Source organism: Siniperca chuatsi, linkage group LG9 (genome assembly GCF_020085105.1).
Source record: "Siniperca chuatsi isolate FFG_IHB_CAS linkage group LG9, ASM2008510v1, whole genome shotgun sequence".
NCBI lineage: Eukaryota > Metazoa > Chordata > Actinopteri > Centrarchiformes > Sinipercidae > Siniperca > Siniperca chuatsi.
This window is the reverse complement of record NC_058050.1, coordinates 5935238-5962905: the sequence shown is the minus strand read 5'-3', so window position 1 is coordinate 5962905 and position 27668 is coordinate 5935238. Positions and strand designations below refer to the sequence as shown.

Here is a 27668-nt window from a genome sequence, read left to right as displayed (position 1 = left end):
GCTGACTGAAGAATCCATCTGAGGAGAGGAGGGGGAGAAAGAGAAAAGAGGGGAGGGAGAGGAAGAGGGAAGGGGGGAGGGAGGGGTGACTGAGGGGAGGTGGGGTGGGGGCTTCACTGGGAAATACCAGATTTAGATGGAAGGAGGAGGAGGAGGTGGAAGGGTGGTGGGTGTTGTTTAGAGAGTGAAGGACTAAAGAAAGATGGGTGGGCAGAAATAGTAATCAATAGTTTGTTTTAGAGAGAAATGGAGAGAAGTAGAAAGGAAGTAGTAGAATTCTGTGCCACATAGTCAATACATACACGCACGCATACATGCACATGCGCGCACACACACACACACACACACACACACACACACACACACACACACGCATTCACATGTGCACACTGTGGAAAATGTTATTGGGAGCTGGTCATAAGTTTTACTAAAAAAGGGTACATGCATGATGGTTGTTTTGTTGAATACAGATGTGTGTGTGTGTGTGTGTGTGTTTGTGTGATTTTCAGTACTTTACTCCTCTGTAGTGGTTATGCATATTTAATATGTCCAGGTCAGGACCCCCTATAGCTTTGTATTTATTATTTAAGTCAGTTTGTATGAGGGACCACCAATCTGGAGGAACACCAGACTTTTGATAAATAAACTGTGATTTCCACCACAACAACTACTACTACTTGAACAACAACAACAGCAGAGATCCATGTTCATACAGAGAATCCTTGCTGGATGCGAACACAAATCACTGCTGACATCAAGTTTCCATCACTGTCTGTCTGTACCATTAACTCTCTGCAATGCTTAAAATCTATTGATGGATACAGTAAATGACTGTATTGTTTGACCCTGGTTGGATGTTATATGCTGACTGTGTTGTACAGAATTTGATGACTGTTTTGAATGTTGAATATTATTCACCATTTCAGATTTTAAGGTAACTTCAAGCAACTGCAATCAATATTCTAATATTAACAATGAATCACATGACTACATGCATGTTCAGTCTCACTGCTCTCATAGCATTGTTTTCGGCCACAGCAGGCCGTTGTTTTCAGTGAAAAAGGTCTAATAAATCCACTCCACACACTACCTGCCTACCACCAAATGTTGGACAAACAAAGTTAGTAACTAGCTAACTAGAAAACATAGTGGAGCATTTAGCAGCTAAAGAACCAGATATTTTCCTCAGGAGTTGGTCCAGAGACCAAAACAAAGCTAATAGGAGAGTGAATACTGGACTTCATCATGTCGCCAGAAACATGACGACGATAGAAATAAATGCTATGTTACTCCGCTGGCTAACATCAACTTAAAAGGTGATAATATGTTAGTGTTGTGTTAACAACTTGTTTCTGCTGCCCCCAAGTGGCCAAAAAATCAATTATTGCAGGTTTAAAGTTCAACTGGATCCTGGTGTGTGAAATGGGTTGACCAGTGGCTCCCTTACATCTTCAGATGAGTAGAAAACCTGGGCTTGAAGAAGAAGAAGAAGAAAACTAATGAAAGAAAAGCAAAACTCATTTGGATAATTATTTACGTGTGAAAACTCTTCATCCTTACTTTCAAAGTAAGTAATCAACATTTGTTATTGAGCTTGAAGGTACACTCTTGGTCTTAGAAACAGCAGTTTGACAAAAACACAACCACCTTTTGTCACAAATTCCATAATCATCTCCATGACAACTGTGCAACTGCTGAGGAAGGTCATGTGATGAAAGCTTCATAAACAACAATTAAGTTACAAGGTAAGGATAATTTATTTATCATTTTACAGCACAAGGTTGTTGTAGAATAGGGTAACATATGAAATAAAATAAAACAATATATACAGTTATTTATATACATATATATACACAGGAAATAATTCTGCAGTGCATTTTTTGAATTTGCGTCTGGTGCAATGTAAAGAGCAGATAGAGATAGTGATGAAAATATGGTTTTCATCTTCACATAAAAAGCTCGACATTTGGGAAACAGTGTCCGTCCACTTTGCTTGCGTTTGAGCACTAAGCACCATCGATGTAAACGCAGAGTCCTCCTCCTTTCATCTTACCGGAGTCTTGCACTCGGTACACGGTTTGCCCGTTGAGTGCTTGATCTGGGATGTTGATGAAGCAGATGTCTGTTGCTTGGCCAGAATCCCATTTCGTCCAGACATTAGCCAGGAGCAGCCTTAAGTCCAAGCTGGGCCAGCATGGCTCCTATCCTGGGTCTCTTTCCTCTCCTCCTGGGGTGTTCACAGCACCCTCTGCCGTGCCTGGTGCGGTCGATCTGGCTGGCTGGATCGTCTCAAGGTCCACTGCTCTTTAATCCAAACCCCGGCTTCCTATTTCGATGACGACGATGATGTATTTCTGTCACAGGTAATACGTGTTTCAGCAATAAAGCCAACAAACAAAATATAACAGATGAAAAAACAAAAATGTAGCTATCGGAGTCTGAAGGATCTACAGGCCGCTGAATATACATGCACAGCTGTTGCCATAGTCAAAATCTCCTGTTCCAGCCGATTTGAACAATTTTGGCTTAGCTCTTTAAAACAAATCCAATCAGACATCATTCAATGTTGTTTCAACATTAAAGCAAAAAAAAAAAAACACAGATTAAAACATAAATGTAGCGAAATTTGTAGGAACTATCGCAGCTGTCTGCAGCCTCTTTTCAGCCATAATTATTGACAAGGACGATAAAGAGACAGATTTTTTGTTTTGCCAATATCCATTTGGTTCCTTTCCAGTACGAGTTGGCCAGGTCACTGATTCAGAATAGGTGCTGAATGAGGATCTTTTACAATGGTGACTATTTTAACAGTTCTTGGCATCTGAGAAAAGTATGGATAAAAAGTACTGTTTGCACAGCAGTATGCAGCTGTTATACAGAAGATATTAAGATTTTTTTAGCCATGCAAGCAGTGTCTGTCTGTCAGACCACAACTTTGGTCCATCTGAAATATTTTGACAATTGTTGGATGGATTGCCATGAAATTTTGTACAGCTGTTTGTGAACCCCAGCAAATTAATCCTATAACTTGATCCCCCAAATTTTAATCTGGCGCATTCATCAGGTCAAACTTTGAATCTGTCCAATATTTTGGTTTATGACCATCCATCCATCCATCCATTTTCTACCGCTTGGTCCCCGTTAGGGGGTCGCGGGTGACTGGAGCCTATCCCAGTGACTTCGGGCCTTAGGCAGGGCACACCCTGGACAGTGGCCAACTCGTCGCAGGGCGAACACAGACACAGACAAGGACAGACAACCATTCACTCACACATTCATTCAATACGGGCAATTTAGAGTTATCAATTAACCTACACATGCATGTCTTTGGACGGTGGGAGGAAGCCGGAGAACCCGGAGAGAACCCACGGTAACACGGGGAGGACATGCAGACTCCACCCAGAGAGATTGTGTGATGTTGGTCCGGTCCGGGAATCGAACCCACGAACCCACGATCTCCTTATTGGGAGGCAGGAGCTGTAGCCGCTCTGCCACCGTGCACCCGGTTTATGACCAAATACTTGTAAAACAAATGACATTCCTATCAGCTTTAGCTGTGTTGGGTTTACTGCTAATTAACGTTAGCATAATGTTAGCATACTAACACATGCTAAACTAAAATGGAGAACATGCTATGGATTATACCTGCTAAGCATGTTGGCACTGTCATGTGAGCATGTTAGCATTTGGCTCACAGCACTGCTGTGCCTACAGTAGGTACAACCTGACAGAGCCACTAGCATGTCTGTAGACTCTAGTCTTGTTAATCTGCAACATCTGCATCATAACACATAGACAATTACGTAATACATTTACCTAGAATTCTTATTAGATATCCTGTGATTTATCTAACAAATAAACAAAAATGCTACTTATGTCCTAGTGTATCCTCCTTGAATGTGGTAATCTGCACAGTGTGAATTTAATCAAATGATGATATGCAAATAAAAATGATTGCTTGTCAAAAATATGAACAAAATAAAACACAGCTGGATAACAAGAGAGACAAAGGATGACTTGCTTTTTGATGAGTTGCCATAATTACTGCTCCACCTAGTGTGATTAGACTTACTAGCCCTACACAATGTGATCATGACATTGGGCTCTTCTCAAAGTCATTTTTAGCCTGATAGGGGATTCACTAGCTCATTTGCAAGGGTTGTAGCTGCCTTTTCAAGGAGAACCCTCATTGTGTCGCTTAGACGTTGCTACGAGAATCTAACTCCATGCCGCAAATTAACAATATGTCTCTTTTAAAGATGGAGATTTCTGTCCTCTGTCTGCTGTCGCATTAGACTTTAATCACCCTTCCTGAAAGCACCAGCAGAAACTGCCAACATATATCTAGATCTAGTCAACGTGCATCCGATTTTGGAAGGGCACTTTTCAGCATCAGACCACCTTCACATGAAAAAGGTTCATTGCTGGAAGGGAAAAGGGTCGTTCTGGCAAATCTTATCTTTGAAACACCCATGGAGAGACCTGAGGTTGGAGTTAAAGAACAAAAGGAAGGGAAATTGTTATTGTTGGGTGGATGCTTGACTGGTTTTCCAGCCCTTCAAACTGAATGAAATCAAACAGATGCCAAAATGCTGAAGCCGTCCTGACTGGCGCTGAGGCTTGAATTACACTAATGATCACCCACAGTGTAATTGCCAATATGCTGTAGCTTTGGATAGTAGCTAAAAAACATGCCAAAAAGTGACATACATATGTGGTAGGATGACATTTACATGATGTCATCTTCGAATCCTACACTTCAGTGGGTTTATTGTTTAGGTCCAAATTAGGTGTGTAGTAACTTGACCTTACTGCTAAAACGGCCACAAAGGGCACACTGCTGAATGTCTTTTGCAGAGATTTTCCCAGTGGAGAACTGTGGGATAACTGAAGTGGGACAAATAATGTGAGACGAGTCATAAAGATGGGCAGCCAAGCATAGTGTTTGTGCAAGCTGGTGTTGGTGGACCCATCAGTCTTATATGAGAGGCTGAGGACTCACATAGACAGCTGATTGGACGGGAGTGTGAGTGGAACAAAACACATCACTGAGGGAACCTAAATGAGTCTCCTCATGTAAAATAATGACGTTGTTCAATCACAGAGTCTATTATATTCAAGGTTTCATACAAAGAGAACAGTTGTGTTCATTGGACCTCAGCTGCTTCCACAGCTCCTCTATGACTTGAGATGTGACAGTGCCCCCCAGTGTTTAGTGTGGAAAGCTTTGTGTTTAAAAAATCAGTCAAATGGTAAAGAACATGTCACACATTTCATTGTGGCCTTGCTTTTATTGTGCTTATTGTGTCTTTTTACATGTATGTGTTTCTTTCTAGATTATTTTCTTTACTTCATTTAATATCCCCTTTTTATTATTGCTCTGCATACTTATATCCTTTTCAATAACTGTTGGTGACTACTGTATGCAACTTCTGTCCAAGTACTACATATGGCCTTTTGGCCTAACTCTGGTGCATTTACAGTAATGTTTTTTAATGTTTAGAATGTCTGTCCCTAGTATTAGTAGTATTAAAATTAGTAGTATTTTTTCTTTTTTCGAGTGATTAGATACCTGAATTAAGCAGGCAGCGGGCTGTCTATCATTGAGTTCTATAATGGCCACTATTACTTTAAATGGTGTGCCTTCATTCTTACCTCATGGGAATAGTTTTTGTTCCAAGATAACCACATCTGAATGTATGCAACGCCATTAGTACATAAAACACTACACCCATGATATCCATCGTTGAATAGAACGTTTAACACTGTTGACAATGTAGAGCAAACTGACTGTGGTTTGCATTTTGTATTGTATTGCTATTATACAGTTTATATGGAGCTGGGTTCACGCATATTGTAGATTTAACAGATATCTTGTGATTTAATTCCATTCTTGATTGATATCTTGATCTTGATTGATATTTTTTTCACGCTAGCGCCTTGGATCTAAAGATGGCAAAGTCTGTCTGTCTATCAGTTGGTCAGTCCACTACTTTGGTCCAGACTGAAATATCTCAGAAACTATTGGATGGACTGCCATGGAATTATGTACAGAAATTCATGGCCCCCATCTACATTAAAATATCTCTGCATCTGCCTGATGGATTGGCATAAGTGGAGGGAAATTAAATCATCATAGCAGCCAGATACATATGTTAAAATACAATGACAACAAGTACATGAACACAGCTAAGATGTTGCGGTTTTAAGTGAAATATCTCAGCAGCTATTGGATGGATTGCCATGAAATGTGTTACACACATTCATCACATTACATTATATTTATTTGTCAGACAGTTTCGTCCAAAGTGGCTTACAATAAGTGCATTCAAACTCAAAGGGAAAAAGAGCTATCACCAAAATTGGAAAAGCCAATAAACAGTTAAGAGAGCTATATCATAAAAAAGTGCTTCTTCAAACTTCTCTGTCTGGATATTGAAGTGTATGATAAGAATGAGTGCAGAGCTGTTGTGAGGGAAGTGTGAGAGGAGTGTGTCTAACTCCCCAAGAAACTGGCCAAGAGGAACAACATTCATGTGCCATCATCAGGTCAAACTTTGAAGCAGTTTGGTTTCTGACCAAATACCTGCAAAACTAATGACATTCCCATCAGCCTCAGCCATACTTTGAGTTTAGTACTAATAAGCAAATGTTAGCGTGCTAAAACTAATATGCTTAACATCAGCATGTTAGCATTGTCATGGTGAGTATGTTAGCATTTAGCTATATGCTGTACCAAAGAACAGTCTCACAGAGTCACTGTAGGCTCCTAGTCTTGTTCTTTTTGGTTAAATCTGAGCAATTTTACCATAAGGATCATTAAAGCAGGTGTAACCATAGTCATATTCTCTTACACAGTGGTGAAAAGGGAATCTCTATATACAGTAGTTCATAAGAATGAATAACATGAGAAAACAAGATTCCACCAAGAGTAAGCATACTTCAAAAAGCAAGCTCAAGTAGAACTTGTCCTTGACCACTGAGACTGTTTGACTCCAACTACCCATTATACTATATAACAAATGATACAGTAATGTATTAAGCAAAGAGGCAATAGCAGCACAAAGCTTATTGTGCATTAAGACACACAATCAAGAATCAACAGAGAGCAATGTTATGTTCTGAACAAGCAAGGTTGCCCCAAAGATAAAATTCAGCTTTGTACACACTTAGTCAGCTATCCAAGTCATTTCTTTATTTCACACAGTTAATCTACAGACAAACTACATAATCATTCCTTATGCTTCCTGGAAATATTTAAAAAAGAATAACTAAATTAAACATATTTATACCATCTTGATATATATCTTGGTAATTTTGAGTGAGATTGACATTTTCCTTTTTAACATCTTCAGTGCTCTTTGCTCTCTGTTTCCTAGTGATAATTGTCAATCAAACAGTGTGGCCTGTACAGTTTTGTCTTTATTCCTTTTGATGTTACTTGGGTTTTTATTAAATATAGTGGCACTCACTCATCATGAAAACGAACTAGTTTAACGTCTTTTTTTTCCAAAGATGTGTTTTAAATCTGCTGCTAGAAAAGTTAAAGCAGCATCAAGTGATTTGGAGCAGCAGAACAAGCTGTTAACACAACATTCACACATTATCACCATATAAAGTTGTTTTGGGCAAAAGTGTTAGCAAACGGTCGCATATTTACACATCCAGCTGACACAGAGCAGTATTAGTATGCATTTGGAGTTGTGTGTCTAGCCTCTTGACAAATATAAGTCCAACTTTCATTCTCCTTTTAGCTTTGTTTTGGTCTCTACAACTCTTGAGAGAAATATTCTGGCTCTTTAGCTGCCAAATGCTCCTCTATGTTCATCAGCTAGTCTTTAACTGTATCTGTCTGCCATTTGGTGCTGGGAAGTAGTGTACAGGGGGCTTATTAGAGCTTTTTTCGCTGAAACAGCTGCCTGCTACGGCTGGGAATGGGGTTGATGAGAGCGGTGAGAGTGAAGCAAAATAGTGAAGTTGTGGGTCCAAAACCCAAAACAATGAGCTGAAAGACAGCAATTTTCTGTAAAGGTTTTCCCAGGAAAGACTTAACTGGCCATTTAAAAGTTTTCAACCTGAAGCCATGTTTTTCAGTTTAGCACCAGAAAACAACAAAAAATGTAATTTATGAATATGAAAATAGTAGCAACAAGTCCTATATTTCATTTTTTGATTGTATAAAATTTAAGATATCTTCTCATCTCATATTTCACCTCCAAGCTATTTCAAAGACAATCTTTCTGCACTCAGAAAGCTGTTGGTTTTATATAAGCAAATGGGCAACAGCCACAAACACAGACTTACTGCACTGGTTGTTCACGATAATACGTGCACACAAACGGAAAACTGGAAACATCCTTTCTCATATGTTGTATTTCATGCCAAAGCAAACAATGGGTGCGTCTTCAGCCCACATGAGCTTTATTACTTTAATCCATTTACATACAGGACTAATCAGCTCTATTTTATAATCTACCAAAGCTTCTTTTCATTTATTTACCCTGACCTAAGACATCTTTGCATTCCATGCTGTGTAAACTTGACCCAATACATCAGGTAGTCACTACACCCAAGGGCTTAACAATTCCGTGTTTACTCTCTGTCAGTCAGTCAGTTGCACTCTTTAGAAGAAAAGGCCTCTTTGGTGTTACGTGATAGACTTGTTTCTTTCCAGTATCCATTGTGTAAAGCCCTGGATACTGCTGCATCAATAGCAGAGGAATGTGCTATATCTATCGTATAGTGAGCAACTGAGCTGGCTCTATAAAAGGAGCGAGAGGAGAGTGCCAACTCACCTCCAGCTGCTGAAGACCCGGGAGCAGGTATGCCACTCACTTCAGAGGTTTTCCTAAACATATTTGAATTTTTTAAATGGCTTTTGATGATACAAATAGATTAATTTATGGAAAATATCCAGCACTCAAGATGGGGAAACCAGCCACTTGAACAGCAACATTTTCTTTATGTAAACTTTATTTTATAAAAATGTCTTAGTAAGTCTTTTTCAGTAATTTTACTTTGTTTTTAATCTTCACTGTACATTGGCATCTTCCTTTTTGTTCAGGAAAATGTTTGCACTCCTGATTTGCATCTTGACACTGCATCAAGTGCACTCTGCCTGCAATGTTGTGAGTAGAAGTGTATACAAGTTTTTGAATATTACTCAATATTATTGAATATTAGTGATTTTCATAGGCTGGAAAGTGTGTTTACTCAAGTACAGTACTTCAGTACAGTTTTGAAGTACTAATACTGCACTGGCGTATTTTGATTTTGTTAGACTTTAGTACATTTTATACTATAAATATTGTGTGTTTTACTGTTATATTGTGTGTTAGCAAGTTATATAATATTACTGTCATGTCTTTCTTTTGGCTTGAAATGTATTTTAATTGGCTCTTCATCTGGAAGAAAACATGAATTTAGTCCTATTTAGAACATGATAAGCATTATCCTGACAAAAACAAAATTTGTCAATTTTCATTTGTGAAAACAGGTAAATTAGAAACATGATCCTGGCAAACCTTTTGTTTTCACCTGGCAAAACTTGTTTTCCCACCTGTTTTACAGATGAAATTTTTTTTAATGAAAGAAATTAAAGAAAGATTATCCTGGCAAAACCTTTTTATTTTCACTTGTTCTTAAGTCCTAAACACAGGAGAGAAAACAATTTAGATCAGACTTAGAAAATGGATCACCAGATTATTTTTTCTCACTTGCCTCTCAGGACTTCCGTACCGCAGAGACATTGAAGTGAAATGACATTTTCAGCTGGAATTCATATATTTTCAGGGAGCAAATTAACTCACTAAAGGCTTTGTAGTGTTAATTTAGACAACACCAGCATTTTATATTACAATATTATAAAAAATCCCACTATTCCAAAGAAAAAAATCATACATTGCCTTGCCCTACTTTAAACTAGCCAGCAGTATTTGTAGCAGGAACAACTAATGTAACACTGTGAAAGAACGAAAGAGAAGAAGAAAGAGAATTTCTGTTTTTGTTTTAGATACTTTTTTGATAGTTTTTTTGTACTGCTAATGTTTTAAGTTTTAAGTAAAGTACAATTTTACTTGAGTTAAGTAAACATTTCAGTGTCTGGCTTTGCTCTTAATGTGTATTTACATTATGGTACAAAAAAGTAAAGCATTTGACTATTTTTCACTTTCCTGGTTTACTGATGAGAACTTAACTTAAATTTCTTCTCATTTTCAAATGTACTTTTCTGCATGCCATGGTGTGCCCACAGCAAGGTAAGCACAGTGTTAAGTGCATCAGGTTTGTTTAACTTTACAGAGTTATTTTACTTTCCAGCATCAACTCTGAGACCATGCCAATAAGTCTCCCAATAAGATTATGGGATTTGGCACAATCCTTTCAGTATGTTCTTTTGTTATGTCAAGCCATTTCAGAGTAATTAAACCAGGATATGTTTGTGAGTCATATTGTGGCTATTAAGCCACCAGAGTAAATATCACTCTTTATTATATCTTTAATCTGTGGTTTACCCATTGGTTTTAAGTGTGTGTGTGTATGTCTGTGTGCGTGCAGACATTTGCCCAGAAAACACAGCGGTTCAGTCTGAGATTGTTGACAAGCACAATGCCTTCAGGAGAGCGGTTCAGCCTACTGCTTCTGACATGCTGAAAATGGTCAGTCCTGCTTTCTACTCGCACAATGAAGGTGGCTCAGATGATATTTGCTAATAATTCTCAGCAGTTGTTTTCCTTCGCTTGTGGGAAGGAAAAAAACAATAAAGTCGGTGAGGTCTTCTGCAGGATGCTAGAAAACAATTTAAGTCTTCAGCAGCTTTTCAAAATCAGGGTTGTATAGTTTGATGATTAAGATCTGACTCAACCTTAATTGTTCTGATGCATTGAAGCAGGTCAAAACCATAGACTGTATGGATGTTACAAATTATGAATAAAAATATGAAATGTGAAAATCTATTTTTGGCTATGGTCTGTCACAGATTAATATAATCACTCTAAAATGTAGTTTTTATGTTGAGTTGAGCCTTCATTGAAATCAGCATCTTGTAACCTATTTAATGTAGGGAGCAAAGCCCAACCATTATAAATGCATTGTACAGAGTTGAAAATATGTCAGTCAACAGGAGAATAAAGATGATTTATTTCCTTTCCAAAAGAGTTGGATGTCTGGAGGTGTAAGGTTTCTGCACAAAAGTAAAAAGAAAAATCTTGTGTTTATATTGGACTGGCTTTGGCTTTGGACTGTATGAAAAGCTCACTGGTCTCATAGGGGAAGGCCAGTTCAATCACAACCTTTTCATATTTTAAGTGTTAGAGTGGAAATTTCATCAGTCCTTCAAATCACAAATGATCCAGTTTTCAAAACCTATACCTTGCGAGAGAAAGGTATTTTTCTGCATTGTGGGTGTCAGTTTGAAATGAAACTCTTGATTTGTTATTTTTTCTTTTACAGAGTTATAGTGCGGAGGTAGCAGTCAGTGCTCAGGCCTGGGTTGACAAATGTATTCTGGCTCATGGTCCACCCAGCACCCGCATGCTTAATGGTATATTTCTTCTTCCTTTATTCCTCCTCTCTCTTTTTGTTTCCCTTTTACCTTGATCCGCATGTGCCAGGACCTTAAATAATACCTCAGAGGAGATGCACTCAGTGTGAAGGTTCCCTGTGAACTGACTGACCTTGTGATTGATGGTCAGAGTCACAGTGAACATTATCTTATCTCCAGTCTTCTTTTAATAACAAATTACACAGAGCAGGCTATGTTATCATTAAGGAGATTATCATCAATAGGCCTTTTAATGAACCCTGTTTTATCTAAATAACTTAATCTACTAGGACATGGAAATAAAACCGTGTATTTGCAGATACACATTAATCATGTGTTTCTCACCAACGAGCAGGATACGAATTAGGTGAGAATCTGTTCTATTCATCCTCACCTTACTCATGGACAGACGCCATCAATGCCTGGCACAGTGAGGCATCACACTACCTGTATCCCAATGGCTCCACCAACGGCCAAGCTATTGGTCACTACACACAGGTAACACTTAACTGTTGCCAGGGTAACAGTAATGTGTTGTTGACAAAGATAATTGTGGCGTTTTAAGTATGTCGCAAAGGCAGCAATAACAACAGGTCATACAGTAATGTTGCTGATTTGTTATTGGATGGATCCAAGACAAAACTGACAGAAGGGCAGGACTCAGTGACCACAAACTGGTAATCGAAAAAGGAAGACACAATAAATCATGGCAACCAAAAGAAACAGAATATGTGGTCACTGTTCGACAGGTGAGGTTGAGATAGGATGCACTTCCTCCTACAATGTACAACATTCAATGAAATAAAGAACATTTTCTTTAACAAGTTCGACTCTGTAATCTCAGATTTCAAAGAGCTAAATGACCTCTCAAAATTAAAAATACTCCCAGGAGAAGGAGACAGGGCATATCTTGCTGCCCAGTATGTATCAACATGCCACAACAATATCAATACGCAGCACAGTTAGGCTACTGATGTTTCAGAGCCATGGTCAGGGCCATAGATTCTAACTTGCACAAACCTCAAAGGATCAATGAGTCAGGCAGACTAAACTAACATATTCAACTAAACAACCCCTCTGCCCCTATACTCTCTGTACTCTCAAAAACAGAGCTAAAAGGAGAGTAAATATTGGATTTACATTCATCGGGTCACCAGAAACATGACTCCAAATGAATGCAAATGCTCCGTATCTGCTGGATGTGCAAATAAGAAGCTGTTTGCTAACAAGTTTGACATATCAACTTAAAAGGCGATGATAATATGTCTGTGTTGTGTTCACAGATTGTTTCCGCTGCCCACAAATGGCCCAAAAAATCTGTTATTGCTGGTTTATTGCAAATCAAATAAATTAAGGACCAATATTCCCTTTAAGATTTACCAGTGGTTTATAAAAGTGTATTGTAGCTTTCTTTAGCTGCATGATATTTTTTGATTTTTATGACAGATGAGACTGTTTCTGTGGATTCTAGCTTTTAAAGAGCCTTTTTTGTGTTCCTAAAAATTTATTTTATTGTGAATTAAAATGAGTGTGACCGATCCTGCTTTCACCAAAGGTTTTCAAATAAATTGGAGAGATAGCATTTGTCAAAAAGCAGTCATTGTACCACCATAAACAGTCATTAGAATCAGAATCAGAATCAGAAATACTTTATTGATCCCCGTAGGGAAACTGTTTGTTACAGTAGCTCGTCTTTACATCAGTGCACACAGGAGAAAGTATTAGACAACGATATGATACACTATAAACACTATAAAACAGGTCAGAAATAAATTAAGTATCATGTCGGTATAAGTATAAGATAAACTAAGTGTCAAGTACCAAGTGGGTTTACTGGTTGATGATGAAAGTACAGTCTAATACAATGTAACTCCTTATGTAATAAATAATATTAATAAGCGGGGGTGCATGTACTGTCGAAGAGTAATTGAGGTATATAGTATCAGTAGCAATAAATAAGAAAAACTAACAAGGGAAAACTAATATTATATATATAAAACTAATATTGCACGTAAGTAGAACACAGAATATTGCACAATTATTATTAATTATGGCGGAGATGTATTATTGTGTTTTTAAGAAGATGTATGCATATCGTTTAGCAAAAGCAAATGGCAGTTTATTTAATCAGTTTTCACATATTCACTTTTTGTTTTTGTTGTCAGGTGGTGTGGAACAGCTCATACAGAGTCGGCTGTGGAGTGAAATTGTGCCCTAAGAACATTTATTTCTATGGCTGCCATTATTATCGAGCGTATGTGACCCTCATTCACCCTCCATAACCATAAAATCCATGACTTTGTTTTACATGTGATTTCCGGTGGTGGAAAAAAATGAATTACGACGTTGTCTATGTATATAACTATCTAATTGGTTTAACAGAGGAAACTTCAGGCAATGGCCACCTTATAAAGCTGGACCTCCTTGTGCTTCCTGTCCCAATAACTGTGAGGACAAACTCTGCAGTAAGTAACAGATATTATGACAAATACACACTGTGGGTTCTTTGTATAGCAAATAGGATGTATTTTCCAAAGAATATTGTCTACTGAGGTAGAAAAAAGACAATGAGCTAACCTCTTCATTGTTTTATTTTTCATTTCAGCCAACCCCTGTCCTTACATAAACAAATACATCAACTGTCCAACCCTGAAAGTCAAGACTGGATGTAGCAATGAGATGGTGTATGCCTGGTGTCCTGCTTCATGCAAATGCACCACTGAAATCATTCCAATAGCCTAAAGATAAGCCCTTAAGTCTGCAAATTGTACTTAAACAGTTCAGACTATTTACATCTTTGTTGGTTCTCTGTCTCTCTATCTATGAAGCAAACTACTGCAACTATGATACATTTCCTGTAAGCTTATAATAATATACCCATAATATTGATTGCATAAAATTAAAGGGATGTTTTGGGAGTGTTTTAAAATATGTATCTGTAATTAAAACCCTTTGGGACAATTCATCAAAGTTTTGAGAAATAGTCCCAGTATATAAATAGAAAATATTAATTCTACACATAATAAAGGGCTACATTAAAAAGCAAGTGGTGTATACTGTGCCTTTTTATGGCTGAAAAGAGTGAAACATGTACATTCTTTAGTTGTAGCAATTTGATGCCATTCTGCTCTCCATATGACATGAATGTCACCAGTGGCCATTATGATTCTTTATTACATTTACAGTCAGAGTACAAATATATATGTTTTATAAGTAACTCTTTTATTATAATTAATAGAAAACAATCTTTCACTTTACGTATATGGAGGGTCCAAAGTCACTATTATCTGCTAGTCCAATGTTGATACTCAATTTCACCTGTCAGCTGGATCTTCTACATTAAAGTTTAAATCAATATTGTTTATATTTATTAATATGTCATTACTATCTCCATCTGTATTGGCTACAGTATATCTAGGAACATGCTGACAAACATTAATGATGCATGACTGCAAGTAGGGTAAATATCATCACAGCATTGGTATCTTCATCAGCTTGAACTTTTTCTGCAAGACAGCAATATAATTTGTATTTCTTTAAAGATAAATGAACAGTATGCCATGTCATTCTGTCACAAAATATAGGCTAACCCTAGATCAGTGGTCCCAAGCCTGGGGGTCGGGTCCTCCACAAGGGGCGGCACGATGAATCTGAGGGGATGCAAGATCGTTAGCAGGACAAAACCAGAAATAGCATATTTTTGCAACAGAAAATTAGACTTATTTTTTCAGACTTTTGCCACTAAAATTGAATACAGAAAAAAACTCTTTGGTTGATGTTTTAACAACCAGGAGATATATGCAACAGGCAACGAGGGGTCACAAGTAGACATTGCTTGCTTTAAATGTGGCTAAAAATAAACTTTGACTACCAGTGTATTGTCAGAAGAAGACATACATGGGATAATTAGAACAATGTACTGCAGAATAACAAAAAAACCCCAATAACCCTTGTAGACCAGCAGATGGCTCTGTTGTACAACTCACCACACCTCCTGCTTTTGTGTCCCACACTATCTAGTTTATCTCCCTTCATCTGAACCAGTGGCCTATAAATAAAATGCATTAAATCATGTAGAACAATGTTATGCCTCATCACTCACTCTCTGTGTCTCGTATGCAGGAGGCTATAGTGTTTGGCTATATGAGCTACATGTAAGGTATGCGTTCTACCATGTGGGAGTAATATTTCAAATGTCTTAGTCATCTCCAAGAATTGATGATTTGTGATGATTTTGTTTGGTCGCATAGGTTAATGTGTGGGTTTATTTTCACATGACATCTGATGCAACAGCACAAGAGGCTGTTATTCAGTGAAGTCTATTACTTCACCACTGAGATCAGTCGACCGTCTCCATGCACTGTCCTCATAAAGAGGAAGCCCTCAAACACACTGTGACTAAACAGAAATAACAATTGTCATGTGAGCCTTTCTGCGAGATAATTGCTGTCCTCGAGAGATGTCATATGTAGCTTCTGAACAAAGCTGACGTCAACAGCAACAATATTAATAATATAGAAAAGATGTTCTACAGGCAAACTTAGGCAGAACAAGGAGAACAGTTTAAAACTACTGTTACCACCCTGATTTATATGTGGTCAACATTTTAACTCAATAAAGGCTTTTAGTATAACTTGATCTTGATCTGCTTAAGAGTGCTTGAAGAAAATCTTTTCATCTTCAAGAGCACCTTAAGTTTCCTGCACTTACTACATATGAAAGTGGCTGAGCAGTTGGTCTCTTTGAATATCAAACATAACTTTTGGCTATTTGTGGAATATTTAAAAAAAAAAATAAAGTAAAATTGTTGTGTATTGTGTTGTTTTGTACGTATTTTCTTTTTGATTTTTGTGTTGTTTCATATTTTCTTATTGACTTTTGTTTTGTTTCCTATGTATTTTCTTTTTGACTTGTGTGTTTTGTGCTATATGCATTTTCTTGTTGAGTTGTGTATTTTAAAGGTCCACCTAGGGATGGGCATCTTAACTGTCTTAAACTGTAAATGCTGTGGTATTGGTCCATATGCTATAGCCTGGCTATACTTACTACTACTATTAATAAAATACTGAAAAATAGAAAAATAAATGTCAAAAATACAGACGACATCTACTGAGTGACCAAAGTGATTTGGACAAATTAAACATTTAGTATTTGTGCAAAGTCCAAATAAAATGCCTTCATATGTCCATTCAGCCACAGTAATTTGAAAGATGATCTGAGAAACGTTATATTGTGACCTCTGTGTGACATGCAGGTTTATTTGTTCTGCAGAAAAATGAAAAAGGAGGCGTTTCTTGCTTGTCGGTGAACAAAAAAAAAAAAATAGGGTTTGATTGACAACACAGCCTGTTTAGCCTGTTGCGCGTTCACGGGTCATACACAACTTCGTTCCTTGGAAACGACTTCTCTGAGTGACGGTTTGTCAAGAAGTACTTATTCGTGAGACACCTAACGTCAAATCACGGGTTAAGTTTTTTTTAAAGACTTAAACGGAATAAATGCTGACTGTCGAGATTGGCTAAGGGTGGAGGAAATCTCTTCATTTGTTTGCTAACAACAGGGGTTGATTTGACTGGACTTTGAGTTGGCTGTGAAAACTAACTTCACCCAGCTAGGTTAGCTTGCTAGCTAGCTTACCTAGCTCAGCTCAGCACACAGCCGACAGCAAGCGGTAGTCTGGCTGCTCAGTTGCAGCAACAACTTAAAAGGAAGACCGTCCTTCGCTTGGAGAGACAAGGCAGTTCAAAAGGCAAGTACATAGCCACCGTACGTTACATTAAGCTAACCATTAGATGCTTTTAATGTTATTTAACTTAATGTTATGGACCACTGCTAAGCTGAAGAGGGTGGCTTATCACTACAGTAAAAAAAATGCAACATAGTGGGGTGGTCTTGTGGGATGAAAACGGTGGAAAGGGGCTAAAAACTGCGAAGTTGTTGAAAAATGCAACAACAACCCGTAACGTTACATAGAGGGGAAGCACGTCGGTTGTACGCGTTTTGTCATGCTGCATTTACTATGACAGCCTTCACTGATTGTAAGTTAACATCCGCTTTCAGTGCAAGCGAAATGAACGCTTCAGCTTCAGCTTCATGCCGTCTTCGTTTGGCTGTACAACGCTAAACATGTCCTACTATTAACGTGACTGCTGTTACTAATGCCATGTTGCCTAATTATGCTAATCGCTGTTGTTTCTCCTTACAGAGCACAATGCACGGAGCAAGCCCCTCTGTCTGTAGGGACCTGACAGATATGTGCACCGAGAGATGATATGGCAGAATAGCGTGCAAATGTTACAACGAGGCAATAGGCCAGGCAGGAAATTGGTGTAAATTGGTGTAAAGCTGAAATATAAGGCTTTGCTACCCATCAGCTTGCCAGCGTGTGTGTGTGTGTGCGTGCTCGAGGTGCCTATGGCGGAGTTTGGGGAGGACGGCAGCCTGCCTCCGTTGAATCTTGGGGATACGGCCGTGGCCAGCGACGAAGCAGCTGATAAGACGCATTGCGAAGTGTCGGTCTTGAATGGAGACTGTGGGATATCAGAAAATATGGTCGGTTCAGGATCCCATGTCGCACCTGGCAGCCAAGCCGGGGTGGAAACCACTGTCGGAGTGGATGCCAAATCTGAAATACCACGCAGGAGCAGCATTATCAAGGTAAACATTGAAGTTGAAGTCTCTGTGTTATGCCATTCATTCTGGTGAGCTACACTGAACATAGGGTGTTGGAAGTTACAATGCAAAAGCCCTGCTCTAATTTCATTTGTCTCTGTTGTATACATATATTGCCTGCTTTTAATTAACCTTGCCTATATTATGGCTATACATAACATTTCAGTGAAATAGGTGGTTTTCACAATACAGGCCAGTAATGGGATAACCGGAAGCACATCCTGTACTTTGTCTGAATATTTTGCATAGAATTTGTATAGCAGAGCTTCTCCTTATTTGATCTTAAATTTCAGTAATCTAGCTATATGTGTATTCCTGTAAAGACAGGATTAGATAAGAGGATCTTTATTGTTCCCTGAGGATGAAAATACAGTGTTACAGTAGAGAAGTAGCAGTTAAATATGTCAGAAAAATACTATATACACAACACTTACGTATAATAACAAGCATGTGGTTGAAGGTACTATGTTCATTATAATATAGAAGCTAAAACAAATGTTTAACAGATATTGAAAATTACAAAATAAAGATTGCACAAATGAAAGGGAAGATGTTTTTGTAGAGAGCAGCAATGACAGCAGTTAACAAAATATAATATTGCACTTGAGGATGAGAATGAGGTGCCCATAAAGCGAATCGCATTATATACAGTTCAGTTCAGCAGCAGATAATGTGACTACTGGTAATAAAATAGCATGCAGGGCTACTGAATGTTTTGTGTGTTGACTTCATGTAAGCACAGATTAATGCTAGCGTCTTCCTTAAAACTGTTAAAGTGTTGCACACTGTTAGTCTCACATGAATATAGTAATGAGTAACACAATAAAATATCTCATGGTGCTGGGGAAAATAACGTAGGTAGTCAGAGAAAATCCTTGAACGAGACACTCAAGGGACAGTTCATCCGCAAATCAATTTTTTTTCCCTCTTACCTGTAGTGCTGTTTATCCCTCTAGATTGTTTTGGTGTGAGTTGCAGAGTTTTGGAGATATCGGCCGTAGAGATGTCTGATTTGTTGTGAGCTGTTTCATGTAGGAACTATTTTCTTTCTACCAATAGTTACATGAAACTGCTCACAACAAATCTGTGGATTATCTTGAGTAACCGTGTCATGATTTCTGGAAAGAGACATTGCTGTTGAGTTTATCAGCACCACAAGCCGAGTGCCATATAGTCCCATTATATTCAAAAAATGCAGACATGTCTACAGCCGACATCTCCAAAACTTGGCAACTTACACCAAAACTACAGTACTATAGGTAAGAGGAAAAATATGTATTTTTAATTTGGGGGTGAACTGTCCCTTTAAGCTGCTCCAGGTGCTGATCCTGGATGCTCTTGTGACTCTGCTGAAATGCATACATGTACATGTTTCAGAGGGATATCCAGATAACAAACATAGCTTTAACAGATTCATATTTCTGAACTATTTGGTCTTAAAATCATTGTGATTCTGACTTTAGACAGCGTTCTGTCTAAAGCTTTGCATTTTAGTTTATTTGTCGCACTGGTATGGACGTTGGGAGTATTGCTTAAGGGATACCAAAGATAACGACACTTCCTCACATTGCATCAATCTACTGTATGTTGAAAGCCTCCCAGACATTGTCCGTAGCTAATGTCAGCAACTCTGTAATGTAAGACTTGCCTCTGCTGCTGTAGCTGTCGTAATGTCAGCCATAAGACTGTAAAGTTGAGCAGTAAACAAGTTTGAAAATGGTGAAGGGGAGTTACTTGGCTATAGTGAACAAAGGATTGATTTTTCTTTACATTATTACATTATACTTCACATTAACTGTACTCTCCCCCTATAGAACAGTACCATAGCATAGACCCAAAATGGGTCCTGAAGAGATGCCTCTTACTTTGATGTTGCTTACGTTTGACTTTTAGAGGTCAGTAAATTAATAGTCAGACTCAGAGATTTCATTCCCTCGAGGGGCATCTGGATTTAAAATGCATGAGCTAGTGTCAGGAATTTGTTGAGAAGCACTTTTCAAATGGCAGTGTTTGAGTGAATTTGTGGGTTAATCTTTTATTACCATGTGCACAGTCAATACTATTATTAGATATATGATTTGATGCCTCAGTGAGATTTCTCTGCTTTGGGTACATTCTCTGGCAGTGGATAAGCTGCTCACCTTTTCACCGGCAGGTTTTACAGGCAACACATTCTTGGCACATTGTGGGTGTTGAACTTTCACGTGCCCTCTTCCTGGAGATTGATGGGGTTAATATTGACATTTCTGCCTTGTAAGGTTCCAAGTAATCTCTCACTACACAAGGACATGTCTCATTTCCCAGGCCATTTGTGCACAATTTATTTCAGTGGGATGTCCACTGAGAAAAATCATTTGATTTTTGACTCCTTTTTTTGAAGACATTTTGGATCCAACTCAAAACGTATTGTTAAAGAAGAGACTAATTAGCCAATTTAATGAATTGGTCCAGAAGTTTATACATGGTGGTCCAGTGCCAGGGTATCCATGCAGACAAGACATCATTCTGAAATGTTTAATGACCTAAATACAATTAAGTGCCATATCAGACTACACAGTGAAAGCTTTCTGGACAAGCCTTAAGAAATAAGTGTTTGAAATGGTTTTGTGTCTTTTGCTTAGCAACACAGCACACAGATGGATAAACATCCAGTGACTCACAGAAGAGATGATGACTTCCGATAATGTAGAGCCAAAATGAATGTCATATTAAGTTAGCATTAAGAGAACATGGACTGTTACCAAGGTTTGGGTCGATCCAGGGAGTTCTTTATCGAGATAGGAAAAAATATCATCCATAATAAAGTCACAAATGAATGTTACTCATACACCAACAAACCAAAAAGTAAGAGTTCATATTCTGAATTGACTGGCTTGAAAGTGATTTGGACTTCACTGATATTGCATAAACATTTTATTAATAATGTGGAGACAGTGAACATATTACATTTTAAAGTTGAAGTAACATGTAACATGACAAGTAAATGTGGCTTTGGATAGAGAAAGTAAAAATTAATCACTAATTTTGTACTTTTGTGAAGGCAAAACTGAGAATTTCCTCTATCTAGAAGGCTATCAAGCGAATCAAGTATGCAGCAAGCCATGCCCATGTCTGCATGCCAGTATCTTGTTGACGGCACTTGTTTTTGTTTTTGACAGCTATGACTGATCAAATATTGCACTGAGATGGTGGTTGTGATGGGTTGGACCAGTGTTACAAGGCAGCCTGTTTCACACTGTCAGTCAGAGCCCTCAGTTCTTATAAACTGCCTCTCTGAAGTGATGGGAGGATGTGGTCGCGACTACACCAACCACATTCTCATAGTAACAGCTGTAATACTGTGCTTTACAACAACCTGGCTTCTGTGAAGGTTTCTGTTGAACATATTTGGTGGTGTGTATGCATGCATGCATGCGTGTGTGTGTGTGTGTGTGGTAAGGGGGTACAACCTTTCATCCAAAATGGCATTTGCACTGTCTGAAAAAAGTAAAGCTTGCAGTTCTTGATTTGATAAAATAAGACCTTTTGCAGATCTTTTAATCTTTTTTTCTTTAATGACTTTTTGGGACATGCTGAGCATATGGATTACAATGAAAGAGAGTATTATGCTGCAGGAGTGGTTAGATAATTGTTTATGGATGTTTTGATTCTTTGGAAACCATTTTTAACTGACATGATTTCATGTTGACCACAACCTATGACCACATCCTCTCTATGAAAGATGAAACTACTGACTTTTAACAGGCATTTTTCAAGTCTCCACAGGGTGAATGTTTGATACTCAAAGATACAGTTTAGGTGGAGTACCACTTTAAGATAACCACCATCTTTTCACCCAAAAAAAGAACAGAATTGTGATTACCTTCATTAAGGAGGTACTGTTTCCAGTCCTGTTTTTGTCTGTTTTGTTAGTCAGTGGAATATTTAAAAAACTTGAAAATCAAGCAATGGACCAAGGCACAAGTGATTTAGTGTTTGGTGTGGATCCAAGATGTTGTGATACTATGCTGTACATCACCATTGTGCTGATATCAAAATAACACATTTAGTGATTTGTGCAGCCTTGCCAGAGGGAAAAACACTTTGAGTGTTTTGTAGTTTGAATTCTAACTTTTCATGCACTTAAAATATGTGGTAATTTAACTGCTGCATGAAAGGTAGAGCAGCGTATGTTTAGGTTACATACTGCCTATGTGATACTAAGGCACTTATGCATAGCTTGAGTAATGACTTAGGTGTTTACTAGTCCATTTCTAACTCTGTCTTCACCAGTAAATTTTAACCATGTTGTATGTGGGTGGCCAGTGGCAGGAGAAATAATGAGCCCATGGCTACACTTTTCTTCCCACCTCATGTCTTACCATAGATCCTCTTGAACAAAGAGGATCTCTCATTGCTTGGTAAATAACACTTATTTCACACCACTGGTAGGAGAAGTAAACAAACTCAGTTTGTGATATGACCCTGTTAAAAGTGAAACAATATGGTATTAATTATGGTGGACCAGCATTGCTGTGAGTCCAAGACAAATTTCTCCATGGGAATCATCATATTGTGTCATATCATTCAGTCAGGCTTAGTGGCATTACTCAGACCAGTGCACCACAGCCAAGGTGTGATGATGTGAATGATTTCATGTATTCAATTTGATGAGCTTGATTTGCAGCATCTGTAAAAGGATAACACAGAATGTTTGCTCCTGTTAAGGTAACTGTAAAGAAAAGCAAAATTAACAGTACACACTGAATTGGTACTGGTTGTTCTTTATTTGAAATGAGACTGTTGGGAGAGGTAGATTTCCTTTTTGAATTCACCTCTTAAATGTGTTTTAAAGGTAAACTCCTGTACTAGTGATGAGACAAGACAGGTTAAAACTCAACAGTGTGTGTGTGTGTGTGTGTGTGTGTGTATATATATATATATATATATATATATATATATATATATATTATACTGTAAGTGTTAGTAGTGTTGGTAGCTTTAGCCATGAAGTCTTAGAAATATCAACTCCCATTTGTCACTTTCCTGCTGTTCGTTTTCAGCTTGAGCTAAATGTTATATTGTCACTTTCAGTAAAATGATTCTTTCAATATGTCTACTGTATATCAAGTACTATGCTGCACACCATCAATGCCAAAGTCATCGGTGTTCACCATGTTCATAAATAGCTCCCAAACAATGATTCTTTTGTGGTAAATAATTACTGTTGTATATGCTACAGTACATTTCTCCATGTGAGTACCTCCAATGGAATGGGTAAATGTTGTCATTACTCATCTATTTTGTAGGACCAAATAGAGAACTGAAGCAAGGAAAACATTTCAGGGGAATGCAGTGTGAAACTGAATCTCTCCTGAGATGACTGTTGAAATGGCCTTGAGCAAGAAACCTAACTTTATGACATTCACACTGAGCATCCATGTTTAGCAAATTCCCCTGGGTAAAAAACAAAAAAAAACTACTGCACATTGTCTTTTATCACATTAAGAATGTAGTGATGCAAATGTTGATATTGCCTAGCATTGTCAAATTAATTATTCATAATGACAATCAAGAAGCGTTGACTGATTAACTGATTTCCCTACCATCATTTAGCCTGAATCTGCCAAGTTTGGGTTAAACAACAATCTGTGGTTGGCAGATTAAACAATACATCTTTGAGCAATGTAGCTTGCATGCTTGAGTGTAATCCAGTTGCCCAAACCAATGCCAGGCAGTTGATGGGGTAATTTATTAAAGATCTTTTGACAGCCATCCTTGATGCAGGGTCCTTCTGCATTGATTCAGTGTGGCTGGATGTGTTCAAGGCAACTTGCAGCAACACTCAGCCACTTAACTGAATAATTGCCTATTCATTCATCAGCTCAGGTGTCACTGATTTACACAAGTTCTGTCACAAGTTTCTACACCACTATCATATAATAGAATCCAAAGAATCAAAGCTGTGACTTTAGCCTGGGAACCAGATGAATCTGCTAGCTCATGTTTTATTTGCTCTGGTAGATGCGTCTCGTTGGAGACTCCTTATTAAACAAAAGTGTAAAGGTAAATTCTGCATGTATATAATCCACCAACAAAATCGTATTTCTAGGAAAACCCATGATAAACGTCGTTTGTTCAGCAGGGCTGCCTAACAGTACAACAAACTTCCATTGTGATTTTGAAGTTTATTTCTGCCTTGCCTTACTACCAAAATTACACCACGTAAAATTCAATTTGGGGCAGTATAGAAAAACAGTTGCTCGTTTTGGTGAAGTCGGCATGAAACTTGGTTAACGTTAACAATTAGGTTTGAAGTCAATTCGACAGCGATTCATTAACACTGCCATTAGCTAGCTAAGGTTAAGTCGCTGCAGTTGCACTGCAGGGTTTGGGAACAGTAAGATGAACCCGTTTTACTTGGTACCTGTTTCAACAAACCAGGGGAAAAGCCAGCTTGCTGCAGCCAATGCTAGCGAGCTAGCTCTTAGCTAACTTAACCCTTTTGTTACAGGCTAAGATTAGGCTTTTGTTAATTAGAAAGATGTATTTGCTGTACTTCCGACAGGATTTGGTCAAAGTTACCAACTGGCCCCGCTGGTCACGTTCCATTGCTCTGATTGGTTGTAGGTCTATCCAATTGGGTCCAGAGGCATTTTGGTCTGCGCCCGTTGATAACGCTCCTTGGAAATGGAAAATTAACTGAAAGGTTCCAGGCGAATTGGTCTGGCGATGCCAGGCTACTGTGACTCTGTGATGTCAATAAAAGATATTTAGTAAGACCCTCTGTTGAGAGAAAATGTAAATCTGACTTGTCACTCCTAGAATGTATGTTTATTAAAAATACTGCTCTTACAGGCAATTAACTTAAATACTTTCTGGGAATGTCTCATGGAAACCCAGTAATTGATTGCAAAGAGCAGTGTTGATCAATGAGTTTTATAATTTAACTGTTCTGAAGTGCTGGTGCATAATTAACATAATATAGACTATAAGTATATCGATATGGTCTACTTTAATGGTAATTTCTGTAGACTAGAGCTGTCTAGCTGATTAGTCGATCGACAGAAAATTAATACTCAACTGTTTTTATAATCAATCGTAATTTTTCAAGCAAAAATGCCAAAAATGTAAGTTTTAGCTTCTCAAATGTGCTTAGCTGCTTTCCATTGTCTTAACATTATAGTAAAATGAATATCTTTGGGTTTTAGACTTGGTTGAACAAAACAGGACATGTAATGACATTAGCCTGGGTTCTAGGAAATTGTGATGTGCATTTTTCACAGGTTTTTAAAAAAATGTTTTATAGACCAAATGATTGATCAATTAATTGAAAAATAACTGTCAGGTTAATCGATTATGAAAATAATCATTTGTTGCAGCCCTACTGTAGACCAGCTCTTTACTCTGGCTAGATTGTTTGGGTTTGTTTGTTTGATTCATTTCAATTTCTTGCACACACTAAATATTAAAATATTTAATAAGGCTATCCATGTAAAGGTCAACCATGAGAAAATGTTAGGGTTTATATTATCCCTAATACGGTTTACTTAAGTCTTCTCTCATTTTAATTTGATCTAGAAACTTGTTGTTGACTTTACAAACTAGAAAGCTTTGTTTGATGAAATCACAAACTAAAGTCTAGTTCTGTTTTCAAGTAACATGTTAACATGTAACCGCTATTTTGTGGGAACCTTCGTCCATAGTAGGGGCCATAGAATAAATGATCGACATGTTGAACAAAGTTGATGATCAAAAAATGATCAATTTTACTTTGATTCATGTAACTGTTGTATTAATATAACAGCAACATCATACTAACAATAATATAGCACTATATTAACATTGTTAGGTTAACTCTTAGAGGAAACTGCCTGTTTTGATTTGATTGAAATAAAATTGACCAGTTGTTAGTTGCATTCCGCCTCCTAGGATGAATCAGCTAAGCTGTTTTGCAATAATATCAATGGTGGCTGTGAAAATCTTATGAAATTGGCAGCTAATATGTAAATTGTACTCACAGTGCAGGCAGAGCGTTTGAAGCCTACCAGTGTTCTGTTATCAGATGCTGAGCTGTGCTGATGCAGTGCACTCTCTCTTCTGTTAGTCTCAACTCTGACATGACAGTTTTGCCTGATCGCAATGTGAATAAGATCATTTTCAGCAATTGCAGTGTTGACCTGACTTTAAATAATGTTTAAATGCTTTGGAGTTTGACCTGATTGAACAATTGTGGTGTTGGTATGGAAGAAAATGGGTGTACACTGTGCTTCACAGCTGTTACATTACACTTCTCATCAGTAAATGGGTAAATAGTTCCTAGTTATGTCTGTCAAAGCTCATTTCGATTGAGATTGCATTTCTGACTGTTTATTGTGCTTACACTGTTTAACAGTGTAAGTGCTTTGCAGGCTGGCCTACTTGTAAGATGTAGTATGGTTCCTTAATGTGTGCCACAGCTGTTAATAAAGGTCTTTGTCCGTCCAAGTTAGCCGGCCCTATAAAGACCAGCCGCACCGCTCAAACGTTACACCTGAAGTAAAATGGCAGTCTTAACTAATTTAATCTCACATCTCTGTGTATTATCCTTATTTACTTTTAGACAAGTGAAAACATGTAGAAGCTAGTGGTCTGAGGCATATTTCTCTTGTTTCAGTACTATTCTGTTACTATTCAGTACTACCTACGCCAGTATTCTCAGGTTCAGCAGTTGATATCTCAGGGTTTTTCTTGCTCAACATGAAGCTAAGGTGGTAGCTAATAAGGTACAGGTGGTACTACGGCACTCAGGAAGGTGTTTCTTACCTTGATTCTGTGTTTTTGAGAGTGTGAGGTTCACCTACACACTAATAAGGGTCCTCACAACAGCTTCACACTGACACACTTTAGCAGTATTTGTCACAGATTGAGATTTTTTTTATGGTGGTTGAACACAGAAGGGGAACTGGGAAAGTCAAACATCCAGGCTTAACACCTAAGGTTGACTGCAAAACTGAATTGCAATCACACGCTAACTTTCTACTAGGTAGGTTTTTCTTCCAATCAGCATGACAGCAAATAAATGTATCATTCTGTCAGACTTTTCAATTTCCACATTCAACTGCATTTTCAAAAAGTATTTGTATTACTTTTCACAGAAAAAAGCACATTCAGTTAAACCTGAGAACTGTGAACCACAGACAAGATACTTGTGTCATGATACAATTATATGGCGAGATGAGTAAGAGATAATGATAATAATTATACATTTTATTTAGAGAGCGCTTTTCAGGGTACACAGACACTTTACATAAGTTAAAATGGTCATAGAAAGCAGCACACTAAAACATAACACAACATTAATTAACACACTTAAAAGCAGTTCTGAAAAGGTGAGTTTTGAGTAGTGATTTGAACATGGACAGATCATGGAGAACACAGAACATGGTGCAGTCACAGATGTGTTTGGGGAGAGAGTTCCAGAAGGAGGGGGCATCTA

At 37.9% G+C, this 27668-nt stretch overlaps 2 protein-coding genes across 3 annotated transcripts in view; both read left to right on the top strand.

Moving 5' to 3' along the window:
- Positions 1-8663: 8663 nt before the first annotated feature.
- LOC122881247 (cysteine-rich venom protein) lies at positions 8664-14585 on the top strand. Of its 2 annotated transcripts, XM_044207180.1 has the most exons (9): positions 8666-8822; positions 9065-9128; positions 10253-10256; positions 10555-10655; positions 11449-11539; positions 11895-12037; positions 13705-13793; positions 13922-14004; positions 14145-14585. In XM_044207180.1, exons 2-9 carry the CDS (start codon positions 9069-9071, stop codon positions 14279-14281), a joined length of 708 nt encoding a protein of 235 aa, XP_044063115.1. In that variant the 5' UTR covers positions 8666-8822; positions 9065-9068; the 3' UTR covers positions 14282-14585. The 2 variants fall into 2 exon arrangements, with proteins under 2 accessions (XP_044063116.1, XP_044063115.1); XM_044207181.1 differs by lacking the exons at positions 10253-10256; positions 10555-10655 and having other exon boundaries at positions 8664-8822.
- Positions 14586-16872: 2287 nt separating this feature from the next.
- Positions 16873-27668, top strand: part of LOC122881246 (inactive phospholipase C-like protein 2) — a 40420-nt gene continuing 29624 nt past the window's right edge. The window contains exons 1-2 of the mRNA XM_044207178.1: positions 16873-17288; positions 17745-18196. Of these exons, the coding sequence (XP_044063113.1) occupies positions 17954-18196 (243 nt within the window). The 5' untranslated portion in view covers positions 16873-17288; positions 17745-17953. The remainder of the gene's footprint in view (positions 17289-17744; positions 18197-27668) is intronic.